At 37.1% G+C, this 13603-nt stretch overlaps 1 protein-coding gene across 1 annotated transcript in view; it reads right to left on the bottom strand.

Annotated features, from left to right (window-relative positions):
• Positions 1–944: 944 nt before the first annotated feature.
• The window catches only part of LOC121387515 (nucleolar protein 58-like), a 39952-nt gene continuing 27293 nt past the window's right edge, over positions 945–13603 (bottom strand). The window contains exons 10-15 of the mRNA XM_041518658.1: positions 11642–11805; positions 9844–9978; positions 8760–8821; positions 6768–6940; positions 4326–4418; positions 945–1930 (exon numbers count right to left, since the gene is read on the bottom strand). Coding sequence (XP_041374592.1) covers positions 1854–1930; positions 4326–4418; positions 6768–6940; positions 8760–8821; positions 9844–9978; positions 11642–11805 — 704 coding nt within the window. The 3' untranslated portion in view covers positions 945–1853. The remainder of the gene's footprint in view (positions 1931–4325; positions 4419–6767; positions 6941–8759; positions 8822–9843; positions 9979–11641; positions 11806–13603) is intronic.

Raw genomic sequence — 13603 nt, forward strand, 5'->3', positions numbered from 1 at the left:
GATGTGAACCCAGTGGTAAGTGACAAAGTACGACTGGGCTATGACCAGCCTTGTGCCAGTAATGGGATGTGAACCCAGTGGTAAAGTGACATACGACTGAGCTATGACCAGCCTTGTGCCAGTAATGGGATGTGAACCCAGTGGTAAGTGACATACGACTGGGCTATGACCAGCCTTGTGCCAGTAATGGGATGTGAACCCAGTGGTAAAGTGACATACGACTGAGCTATGACCAGCCTTGTGCCAGTAATGGGATGTGAACCCAGTGGTAAGTGACATACGACTGGGCTATGACCAGCCTTGTGCCAGTAATGGGATGTGAACCCAGTGGTAAAGTGATATATGACCAGCCTTGTGCCAGCAATGGGATGTGAACCCAGTGGTAAAGTGACATACGACTGAGCTATGACCAGCCTTGTGCCAGTAATGGGATGTGAACCCAGTGGTAAGTGACATACGACTGGGCTATGACCAGCCTTGTGCCAGTAATGGGATGTGAACCCAGTGGTAAAGTGACATACGACTGAGCTATGACCAGCCTTGTGCCAGTAATGGGATGTGAACCCAATGGTAAAGTGACATACGAATGAGCTATGACCAGCCTTGTGCCAGCAATGGGATGTGAACCCAGTGGTAAAGTGACATACGACTGAGCTATGACCAGCCTTGTGCCAGTAATGGGATGTGAACCCAGTGGTAAAGTGATATACGACCTGGCTATGTCCGGCCTTGTGCCAGTAATAGGATGTGAACCCAGTGGTAAAGTACTCGCCTAATGCGCAGTCGTTTTAGGATCCTGTCTGTGGTATGTGCTGTCCTGTCTGTGGGATGGTGCATATAAAAGATCCCTTGCTGCCAATAGAAAAATAGCCCATGAAGTGGCAACAGCAGGTTTCTTCTCAATATATGTGCGGTCTTCAACCATGTCTGACGCCATATAACCGAAAATAAAATGTGTGGATTGCATCGTTAAATAAAACATTAGGACTACAGGAGAGGTTGGTGCTATGATGCATATATTGAATAAACAATAACCACTATTTATGATTATGATATATTTTATTTACATTTTAGAGCATATAACACCTTTCTTTTAAAATGAAATTTCTTTTAATTTATGACAATAATTTCATCATACATTTAAATGTTGGTTCTTAAAAACTAAAAACTACGGTTTTATATTATATACATCTTTTTGTGTAAATCTGGTACAATGTTCACAAGTGAGCTCAAAATTGCATTATCAAAGTTTAAAATGGCTTACTTGAACACATTTCATATACATAAACAATAATGTTTAAATACAAACAATACTGGTGTATTTCCCCTCTCATCTAAACAGTGCCAAAACAGGGCTAGCTCTGGCATTCGCCAAATTTGCCATTTGTGAATTTTGAAAGCAGTTGGCAAATTTTATTTTAAAATTGACAAAATAATTACATGTAGTAATTGACATTTAAAAAAACAAAAAAAAACAACGAATTCTGCAATTGACAATTTGGCGAAATGTTTTTCTCAACCAGAGTTAGCCCTGCAAAACGACTCTAGCATAACTTTCAATCCACAACCAGTTCACAGTTTTAACCTTGGGCAACTGCAAAACTACGCATTGGTAAACATAACCTATTCTAAATGGCTAAATAACAAAAACATAACAGATTGCAGCTTTATATACCAGACAAGCCAGCTGAATTTGTGTTGGCCAAAACAAAATAAAATTAATGCCCTTTGAGAAAGAATATTAAAATTCACAGATGCTCTATAAAATTCATTTATGCAAAAATAAAAAGTAAAATGGAGGTGATTTTATTAGCCAAAATAAAAGTAATGCCTATTTGGTATGATTGGAATTGCTAGTCGCTTTCAGCTTCTTGTTTAACCTTCTTCTTTTTCTTCTTCTTCTTTTGTGATATGTCGCCATTCGGAGAACCTGTATAAGATAAAGGAAAGATAGAAATGTTTTATTTAACGATGCACTCAACACATTTTATCAGACATATGGTTAAGGACCACACAGATTTTGAGAGGAAACCCGCTGTCGCCACTACATGGGCTACTCTTTCCGATTAGCAGCAAGGGATCTTTTATTTGCGCTTCTCACAGGCGGGATAGCACAAACCATGGCCTTTGTTGAACCAGTTATGGATCACTGGTCGGTGTAAGTGGTTTACACCTACCCATTGAACCTTGCGGAGCAGTCACTCAGGGTTTGGAGTCGGTATCTGCATTAAAAATCCCAAGTCTCGACTGGGATCCGAACCCAGTACCTACCAGCCTGTAGACCGATGTATAAGATAAAGGAATGTTCACTCAAAAGTTGGTCGCTTTGTTTAAACGAACAGACCCTAGTTTTTAAAACACCAAGGCACGTGTTTCACTATTAGAGCCGTTTATGATCAATGAAATCAAACATTACTTATATTTTATTGTTTAGATTATCCATTTCCGTACAACCAAAGTGTTGGTTATCCTGGTGTTTCTAATACCACAAAATGCATTTTTCATATTTTAAAAAATGCACGTGCATCTGAGAAGTAACGGTGATGGAGTCGCATTTTAGTTTATTTTTAAGGGTATTTCAACATCACAGACTCTCGTTTCACTCTGTTGTATCAAAACTTGTTACAGGTTTGTAAATTGAACAAACTTAGTGTCCATTTTTCCACGAGCCTAGGTGAAAAATTGGCCTTAGTGTTTAAAAACTAGGGTCTATCCCTGTAACACTACCACTAGAACAGTGATTTATTCATTATTGTTAAACATTTAAATATTCTGACCAGTAGTCTTCAGAGAAAAACCTGACATATTTTTGCATTAGCAGCAAAGGATCTTTTACATGCACTTTCCCAGACAGGACACCACATACCACAGCCTTAGATATACCAAATGTGGGGCATTGATTGTGATGGGCTATTCTATTTGTGGGAAACTGGTTGGGCCTACAAACAAGGCACAAAATGAACTGACAATAATAAGTTTTGTTTTGTTTAACACCACCACTAGAGCACATTGATTTATTAATCATCAGCTATTGGATGTCGAACATTTGGTTATTCTGACAGTTTTAGAGAGGAAACCCGCTACATTTTTTCCATTAGTAGCAACGGATCTTTTATATGCACCATCCCACAGACAGGATAGCACATACCACAGTCTTTGATATACCAGTCATGGGTCACTGGCTGGAATGAACTGAACTGACAATAAAAGTATGAGAAACAGTAAAACAGACCCCCCAAAAACAGCAACCTCATATTTAGAGTTGTTCCCCTTCAGTCTGCCTTATCAACATTAAAAAATCACTGTCAATCAAGATTTAAACAGATTGTCATCATCAGGGGAACAAAAAGTAAAGTCGGGGGGGGGGTGGGGTTGAGGGGGGGTAGGGGGTGGTGGTGGGGGAAAATCACCTGTCATTTCTATCTTTGTCTTGTCTTCCAACCTTGTACCTCTCATTTACTATGTATAAAATTCTACATTTAAGGGACAGACCCTAGTGTTTAAAAATTACAGCATATTTTTTTTTACTATTGAAGCCATTTATAATCACTGAAATAAAACATTATGTATATTTTATTCTTTAGATTATCCATTTCCGTAAAAGTGCAGTGTTTCTGGTCATCCTGGTGTTTCTAACACACAAAATGCATTTCTCATATTTTTAAAAACGCACATGCATCTAGAGTAACAGTTATTTAGTCACATTTTAGTTTATTTTTAAGGGTATTTCAATGTGTCACAGACTCTTGTTTCACTCTGTTGTATCCAAATTTGTTACAGGTTTATAAATTAACATAAACTTTTTCCACGTTAACCTATTGAAATATTCTCCCTAACAAACTTTAATCAATTGAAACCAGCATTCTGAGAGTACTACTAAAGCAATAGATGTCCCCCACCGGACCCAGCACATTTTCATATCTTCAACGTTCAAGGGCCATAACTGAATAATCGGTAAATCGCCATGAAATTCAAACTTGATCTGTAACAGTATATGATAAATATGTACACAAATTATCAACTCAAAATCTCCAAGCACTATGGGAAAAAAAATGCGGAAAACTATTTGTTGGACAGACGGACGCAACAACGGAAAGACAGAAGGATAAAGACAATACAATAAAGTCTCTTCCGATTGGACAAGCAGGGGACTAATAAATTACATTTATCTTGCTCTATCTACTGAAATATTCTACCCGAGCTATTGAAATAACCTACATGGAACGCAGTTTTACCTATTGAAAAGCCTACATGAGCCGAGTTTTACCTATTGGAAAAAAGCCTACATGAGCTGAGTTTTACCTACATGGACCAAATATTTTTACCTAATGATTCCTGTGTTGTATCTAAAATGCTAGCATCTCCAGAAGCATCCAAATGCTTCTTCTTTTTCTTCTTCTTCTTTGGCGTTTCTTCACCTGAGTAAAGGAAGAAAACAAATTGTGAACGGTTAACCTCTTGTACAATGTTTACAAGCATCTTATTCAAACAAGGAAGGAAATGTTTTATTCAACGATGCACTCAAGACATTTTATTTTCGGTTATATGGCGTCAGACATATGGTTAAGGACCATACAGATATTGAGAGAGGAAACCCGCTGTCGCCACATCATGGGCTCTTTTTTCGATTAGCAGCAAGGGATCTTTTATATGCACCATTCCACAGACAGGATAGTACATACCACGGCCTTTGGTACACCAGTTGTGGAGCACTGGCTGGAACGAGAAATAGCGCAATGGGTCCAATGATGGGGATCGATCTTAGAGCAACCGCACATCAAGCGAATGCTTTATTATTCTTCAAACAATGCAAAACATTAAACAACAACCCACCTCACCTACTAACAAAAGCCTTTCACACAAGTGAAGAAGAAGTAATTTGTTTTGTTTAACGACACCACTAGAGCACACTGATTTTATTAATCATAAGCTATTGGATGTTAAACATTTGATAATTATGAAACCCACTACATTTTTCCATTAGTAACAAGGGATCTTTTTAGATGCACCACCCCACGGATAGAATAGCACAAACCACAGCCTTTAATATAAAGATTTATTGATGAACGGACGCCAATTTAACAGTATTACAGTTAAGTTTTTTTCTGGTGAAATCGACTTCCTAAATAAAATTTGGTGCCCTTTCAAAAATGTATGAAAGTAGCCTTGGTGACCTTCATTCCCTAGCTTTTTAAAGGCTATCATAGCCTGCCCAATGGGTCCACCGCCTGGGGTCGATCCCACACAGACCATGCATTAAGCGAGCACTTTACATCTGGGCTACGTCCCACCCGTTCACCAAAGTGAAGTAATGAATGTATGTTTGTTTTATTACCCATACGGTTAAAAATATCTTAGTACATATCAAAGTGATACATCCCACTAGAACGCCGAGTGGGACGTAACACTTCGACGTCGACTGGCACACTACAACCGTATAGGAACACTACAACCTTATAGGAACGTCAACCAAACGAGTTGTGTGATATAAATTAAGATCGATTATGGGTAATAAGCTCGCTACCATTTCGTATCATGTTATGTCCATTGTAAAATAATTTTCATTGTCACTCGCTAAAGCTCGTGAAAATTTTAAATTATTTCACTCTGGATATAAACATGATACGAAATGGAAGCTGTTTTAATATCCTATAATAATGACACTTCTGCACATTATAGTTGAAAGGAAAAAAACCTGCTGCCACACAGGAAAGTTACTAAAAATCATCCACAGATCTTTTATACATAGTGTTTCTGACAGAACGAAATTTATGGGTAGGGTGCTTTGGAACTGAATGCAACCAGTCAACAGGGTGTATTGGGGGGATTAAGTTTAGGGTTAGGGTTAAGAAAATCATACAGTAATGATAAAGAGTCATTAATTTTGTCAAAAGGTTAACTTAAAAATATAAAATCTGTGAAAATTTGGGTATGGCGTCATACCCATTTTACCCTCTGGCCCACACGGCGCACTCTACTGACCTATTTGTAGCCACCCTCCAACCTATACAAACACATTTTTATTCATAATACACTATTTTATTGAAAAAATTCTATTTTTGGTTCATTAATGTCTTAGCCCTATTTTATTCACACTGTTCCACAAGAGTGGTCCCTCTTCAGTCTGCCTTATCAACATTAAATAATCACTGTCAATCAAGAAAACAGATTGTCATCATCAGGGGAACTAACTCCATGGGAGACCAGTGTGTCGTCTTCATTATTTATAATTGAATTAAGAGTTACGAAGACCAATCTTTTAGAAAGTAGAAAATGGTCATACACACTTTCTATCGAACGGATTATCCACCTTTTTTGTGATAAGAGTCAATTTTAAAAATCTTTTAATTCATTACAAATTTTATTATTATTCTGGGTTTGTTTTACTATACAGGGGTGAGACATAGCCCAGTGGTACAGCGCTCGCTCGATGCGCGGTCGGTGTGGGATCGATCCCCGTCGGTGGGCCCATTGGGCTATTTCTCATTCCAGCCAGTGCACCATGACTTGTATATCAAAGGCCATGGTATGTACTACCCTGTCTGTGGGATGGTGCATATAAAAGTTCCCTTGCTGATAATCTAAGAGTAGCCAATGAAGTGGCGACAGCGTGTTTCCTCTCTCAATATCTGTGGTCCTTAACCATATGTTTGACGCCATATAACCATACAACCAATGTGTTGAGTGCGTCGTTAAATAAAATATCTTTCTTTTTTTTGTTTTACTATACAGATTTCAAAAAATGAAAGTATGGGTATAAATCTTACTTTCTTCGACTTGTTTCATCTTGTGTTTTAATTTGCTGGGACTCTCTTCCCCTGGTTCCATTTTTGGTTCTTTTTTAACAGGTTCCTCGTCATCATCATCTTGGTCGAGCTTTCGTTTCTTTGTAACTCTCGGCAACGTGGAATCGGCAGCCGGATTGTAGGTTTTTATCTCACTGAAATCATTTAATTAGTCCAGTAGCATGTAAATATCCAGTGTAAACCAAGCCAAGACTTGTACAAAAATTTACAATATATTCAGAATTTATAAACTTGTATAAAAATGTATAATATGTTCAGAATTTATAAACTTGTACAAAAATGTATATAGAATTTATAAACTTGTATAAAAATGTATAATATGTTCAGAATTTATAAACTTGTACAAAAATGTATACTATATTCAGAATTTATAAACTTGTACAAAAATGCATAATATATTAACAATTTATACACTTGTACAAAAATGCATAATATATTAACAATTTATACAAATGAGCCATATTTTATTCACCATTCCACAGGAGTTGTCTCCCTTCAGTCTGCCTTATCAACATTAATTAATCACTGTCAATCAATAAAATAGACTGTCATCATCAGGGGAACTAACTCCTGCTGGTACCAGTATATGACTAATCATCAAATATATTATTCCTGCAAATCTAAAATTACAAGGAAAGGTATGTTACTTAATGACACTTCAGCATTCTTTTAACCAACTATTAGATTTAGTACCATATTTATTACTGACACCGCTATAGCACATTAATTTATTAATCAATGGCTGTTAGAAGTAATGATTCATGTAACAACACCCTCAACACATTTCCATTATGACTGTATGTTTAAGGACCACACAGTTAAAAGTTTATTTTGTTTAACACCACCACTAGAGCACAATGATTAATTAATCATCGGCTAATGGATATGAAACATTTAGTAATTCTGATACAGTCATCAGAGGAAACCCGCTACATTTTTCCGTATGCAGCAAGGGATCTTTATATACATTTTCCCAGACAGGAAAGCACATACCACACCCTTTGACCAGTTGTGATACAAGAAGTAAAAAACAATCAACTGAATGGATCCACAGAGGTGGTTTGATCCTGCGACGCAAGCACCTCGAGCAAACACTCACCCGAATGAGCTAAATCTCTCCCCTTAAAGACCATACAGATAGCGAGAGACGAAACCCACTGCTGTCACGCACTAGGCTACTATTTCCAATTAGCAGCAACTCCAAGGGATGTTTTAATATGCAGCATTTCAAAGACAGCACAGTACAAACCATGGCCTTTCGAACACCAGTTAAGCAAAAAACAAACTATGGGGATCGATCCTAAACCAACTGCGAATAAGGTGAGCAGTTTATCACTGCACTATGTCCTTCCCCTAACAGTTTTTTCGCCATCAACAATTTCTTTTCAATATACATATTTTTGGGGATAATAACAAACCATTTGAAAGCAAGGCAATTTAAATAATGTCCCCTCATAACAAAGTTTTTCAACAGCAGTTTCAGACCACTACTTTGTAAAATAATCACCGGGGAACAACTATTTGTCATAGCTGTCAATGTCAAAAGTAAAGATGATTTTTCTAAAAACCAGTATTCTGTGGAATGTGGAATACTATGACGCCAACCATCAAACTTCTGATTCGGTGACACTCATAGTTGAACAAAACCATTGTGATGCAATATTCATAATTTATTTAGTACATGTATTTTAAAAAAAAAAACCAAAAAGTGTGGGGGGGGGTTTAAACATTGAAATTAACATTCGTAGGTGCAACTTGTAGTTCATCAAGATATTTAATTGTTAAACAGCAGGACATGATGAAATTACTGTTTCAAGCTATTAGCTACATTTTAGCCAAATATACCATACATGAAAATGTTTCAACTTGGTCAAAATGTCGAGTAGTACTTTGCGAGTGGTGTGTAGGCATATCCGTAAGATCTATTTCCGACTGAATAAACACTGCACATACCTTCTATTATCGTATTTTTCCCATTTTGCCTTCATCTTCCCAGTTCCAATTATTCTTCTAGACTGCAATAAAGTTTTAAAACACATTTACAATTTTTACCAGGAAAGAAAGTTTTAAAGGCATATTGTCAAACCACTGACCTATTACATGGCCTAACAAAGTATTACTTGTCCCTAAATGTACTTTATTCAACCATCTATGTAACCACCATACTCCACTTATTAATGATATTTTGTAAAAATAATTGAATTATGGCAATAGTCCATAATTCAAAAACTAACATTGCTGAGAGGGTTGACATGGATTTCACTCCATCATGATGTAGTTAAAGTGATGCAATAGCTAGATTTGGTCTGTAAAAATTAATGTAATTTTGATTTATTATTAATTTTTAGAGAAATAAGGTCCTTAAATCTATGACAGTATGCCTTTAAGGAAAGCAACAAATTACTGTCCTACATAAAAATCCCTTTGTTACTGGAAAAAAGTATCAGCTTTCCTCTCTAAGACTGTCAAAATAACCAAATTCTTGACATCCAATAGCCGATGATTAATAAATCAATGTGCTCTATGTTGTTAAACAAAACTAACGCTATTTCAATAATGTCCCCTCATAACAGTAGGTTTTTCTACAGCAGGTTCAGACCACTACTTTGTACTATAATCATCGGGGTCACATACTCGTATCGAAAATAAGTTTGTTTTGTTTAACGACACCACTGGAGCACATTAATTGGATCAGCTATTGGATGTCAAACATTTGGTAATTTTGACATATAGTCATCGAGAGAAAACCTGCTACATTTTTCAATTAGTAGCAAGTGATCTTTCACATGCTCCATCCCACAGACATGTTAGAACATACCACAACCTTTCATATACCAGTCGTGGTGCACCGGCTGGAACAAGATATTGCGAGCACTTCACCACTGGGCTATGTTCTGTCTCCGTAATCCATAATGAATAGTGATTGTATGGAGACGCATAACTGGAATCTGCTCAACCTAGTTGCCTAGAAAGTCATTATTACTAATTACGGATTTGCACAGGGATTACGGACAAATGGAATATGCGCCTTACTTACCCCTTGTTCCTCCAGCATTTTCATTGCACGTTCTAGCTTGGCTCTGTGCTCCAAACCAATCTCCGTGTTCGTTTCATCGCCCAGTGCATCAACACGTATTGCGAGAGACGCTTTCGCTGCCAACATCCTCGACATCTGGAAAAAATAAAACATTTTGGTTCATGACAACTCAGTACGTTATTAAGCATCTGCAACACAGATACTGCGACTCTGGTTTAGTGAAAAGAGAAACCCATTACCATCACAATGTTACTGCTAGAAATGTTCCAATGAGAGATTATCATTAAAATTTGATGATTGATAATAAAAAATTCATAAATTGTTGCAAAAAATGTTAACTGTAATTGTTCTTCCAGTTTAAAGGCACAAACCCTAGTTTTAACTCATAAAAATGGACACTAAATTTAGTTAATTTACAAACTTGTAACACATTTGGATAAGGTTCCAAGAGAGTGAAAGAAGAGTGTGACGTTAAAACCAGGAAATATCCATAAAAAATAGACTAGAACTCGAATCAATAACCGCTACTTCTCAGATGCAGATGTGTTTTTAAAAATATGAAAAATCCATTTCATGGATTTAGAAACACCTGGTCACACCAATGTTTAAAATATGATTGGCAGCCCCTTTCCTCTTAACCTACCATGGGCTTAATGAATACTGTTTAATAATTATTATTAATTTTAGACCAGCCCATCTAAATTTGCACCGAAATTATATTATATTAACAATTTATATAGGTAAGGAATGCTAATATTTTTCTTTAAGGGCGCAGCCAAAACTTATTAACCCCAATTTTCACCTTTTTTATACTCTTGGCGTTAATATTCAAAATTGACCCTATTTGTTAGGTTATCCCTGTCCCGAGTCAGACCCCCCGATCCTATCGGAGGCCAGACTCGGGATAGGCATGTTCAAAACCCTAGTGGTATATGGACATGTTAAACCAGTTACTAAGCTCAGCTAAGAAATAACCAGGATGACCAGAAACACTTGTGTTGTAAGGAAATGGATAATCTAAACAATAAAATGTAAGTAATGTTTGATTTTAGTGATCATAAATGGCTTTAATAGTGAAAAATATGCAGTAGTGTTTAAGAACTAGGGTATTCCTTTAATGGAATTTTACTTCAATTTTAGCCTATAAAAATTTCAGGTACATATTCTGGTATTTAAAGCTACAATCTGTATTTTCAAACTCTTTTGTAATAAAAAAATCAATTTAATGCAAATAGTGTATAGTTTATTTTGCTTAAAGATACCACTAGAGCACATAGATAAATTAATCATCGGCTATTGGATGTCAAACATTTTGGTATTTCAGACTCGTAGTCATCATAGGAAATTTTTCTTTATGAAGCAAGGGATCTTTTATATACACTTTCCCGTAGATAGGAAAGTACATACCACAGCCTTTGACCACTTGTGGTGCACTGGTTGGAACAAGAAAAACAACAATCAGTTGAATGGATCCATAGAGGTGGTTCGATCCTGCGACACAAGCACCTCAAGCGAGCACTCAACAGACTGAGCTAAATCTCGCCACTCCAAAAAGAAAATGAAAAAGGAGACATATATTTGAGCTTGTTGAATACTATTGAACATACATGTTAAATTCTGGTGATTCCAATGGCTACCTCTGCCACTCACCAAATTTGCCAATTTCTAATTTTATTTTAATTTGGTAAAATATTTTCATGTACTGACTGATATTATGTTGGAAAATAACTTGGTTACTACATGCAATATTTAAAGTTGACGACATTATCTACTCACTCTCACATCAATCATTTCTTACCTTTCCTTTGAACTTTGCACTGGCCGATCCCACCAGTGATGCGTGATAGATAAGACCATATTTGGGTGTGTCGTGTTTTGTCTTGAGGGCCCTGAACAGAGCCTTTTCTGAACCGATGATCTGAACCGTCGACGCTGGATGTTTCGCCAAGTTCAGCAAAGAACCTGAAATAACCAAGCACAGAGTTGCTGCTGTTTTTTCTTCCTCCACCAAAATAATGCATTTCAATGGGTACCTATTGATATTTAATAGTCCATATTTTCAGTAATAGAATGATGCTAGAGCACATTCATTCTTATCTTACCATTGACTATTGGAAGTCAAACATACGGTCATTCTGACATATTTCTTTAGAGAAAACCCGCTGCCACCACATAGGCTACTCTTTCCGATAAGCAGCTTTTATATGCACTTTCCCCACAGAAAGGCCAGAACATACCATGGGCTTTGATGAACCAGTTTTGGACCAATGGTTGGAACAGAAAATAGCCCAAACTGCAAATGGGTCTACTAAAGGAGGAGAGAGACAGTCTGCTTCAGAAATGTCATCATCAGGAATACAGCATTGCAGGACATCATGTCATCATAAGCAAACTACTACCTACTATAAAAGACCGAGTATTAAATGAACACTGCACCTCATCTAGTCAGCATGTGGTGCTTTTTTTCTTCTTTTTTTTGCAAAACATCAGCTCAATTCAATTATTAGCTGTGGTGAGAAGTCGAAGTCACCATAATATTTTGGACCTAATGTCATTCCAAAAACAAAGTCACACAACAGCTGTCAACACACCGCCTATTTGTTTAGTGCCACAGCTTACGTAACACAGCTTACGTGCCACAGCTTACGTGCCACAGCTTACGTGCCACAGCTTACGTGCCACAGCTTACGTGCCACAGCTTACGTGCCACAGCTTACGTAACACAACTTACGTAACACAGGTTACATGCCACAGCTTACGTGCCACAGCTTACGTAACACAGGTTACATGCCACAGCTTACGTAACACAACTTACGTAACACAGGTTACGTGCCACAGCTTACGTAACACCTAGGTATGTCTGTTTTACTTTGATGCAAGAACGTACACCAACGCATGTTGTGCTAGCACCAGTCAAGTAGCAGGGCTTCTAGAATTTATTTACAAAATCCACATTCAATTATTTTAAAAATCTACTAGCCATGATTAAAAATTCACTAATCCTACTTTACTTAATACAATTTTACTAATAGTAATAATCTGGGGCCTAATTCACTAAACTCTCGCAACTTTGCGATCTCGCAGTGCAATGCTAAAAGACTTGCAAAGAGGATGCTTTGATGTCTAGCAGAGCCTAAGAGAGCTTTGTGTATTAGAACCCAGATATGTTACCTAGAGGGAGATAGCAATTAAAAACACTAAGACTGGGGGGGTTAGTAATTCTAGGCTATTTTTATTCAAATGTTTTTGTATAATTAACCACAATAAAAGGCATTGCATTAATCATACACTAGAAGCAAAATATATATATATTATGATTAAAGAAAGAAATGTTTATTTAACGATGCACTCAACACATTTTATTTATGGTTATATGGCATCAGACATATGGTTAAGGACCACACAGATATTGAGAGGAAACCCGCTGTCGCCACTTCATGGGCTACTCTTTTCAATTGACAGCAAGGGATCTTTTATATGCACCATCCCACAGACAGAATAGTACATACCACGGCCTTTGTTACACCAGTTGTGGAGCACTGGCTGGAACGAGAAATAGCCCAATGGGGCCACCTGGGAAGGGCATAGTCACGACTACTTTTGCCAATTCTAACTTGGGGCCAGATCACCTCAGAAATGATTTCATCACAATGTCAGCATTGGAGGACATTTCTCATCACTGGTAATGCTGCATATGGACATTTGCTCATTTTGGTAACTGTAAAGAGTATTTTAGAGCTTTGCTACGTAATGATAAACA

Source organism: Gigantopelta aegis, chromosome 13 (assembly GCF_016097555.1).
Source record: "Gigantopelta aegis isolate Gae_Host chromosome 13, Gae_host_genome, whole genome shotgun sequence".
NCBI classification, from domain to species: Eukaryota; Metazoa; Mollusca; class Gastropoda; order Neomphalida; family Peltospiridae; genus Gigantopelta; species Gigantopelta aegis.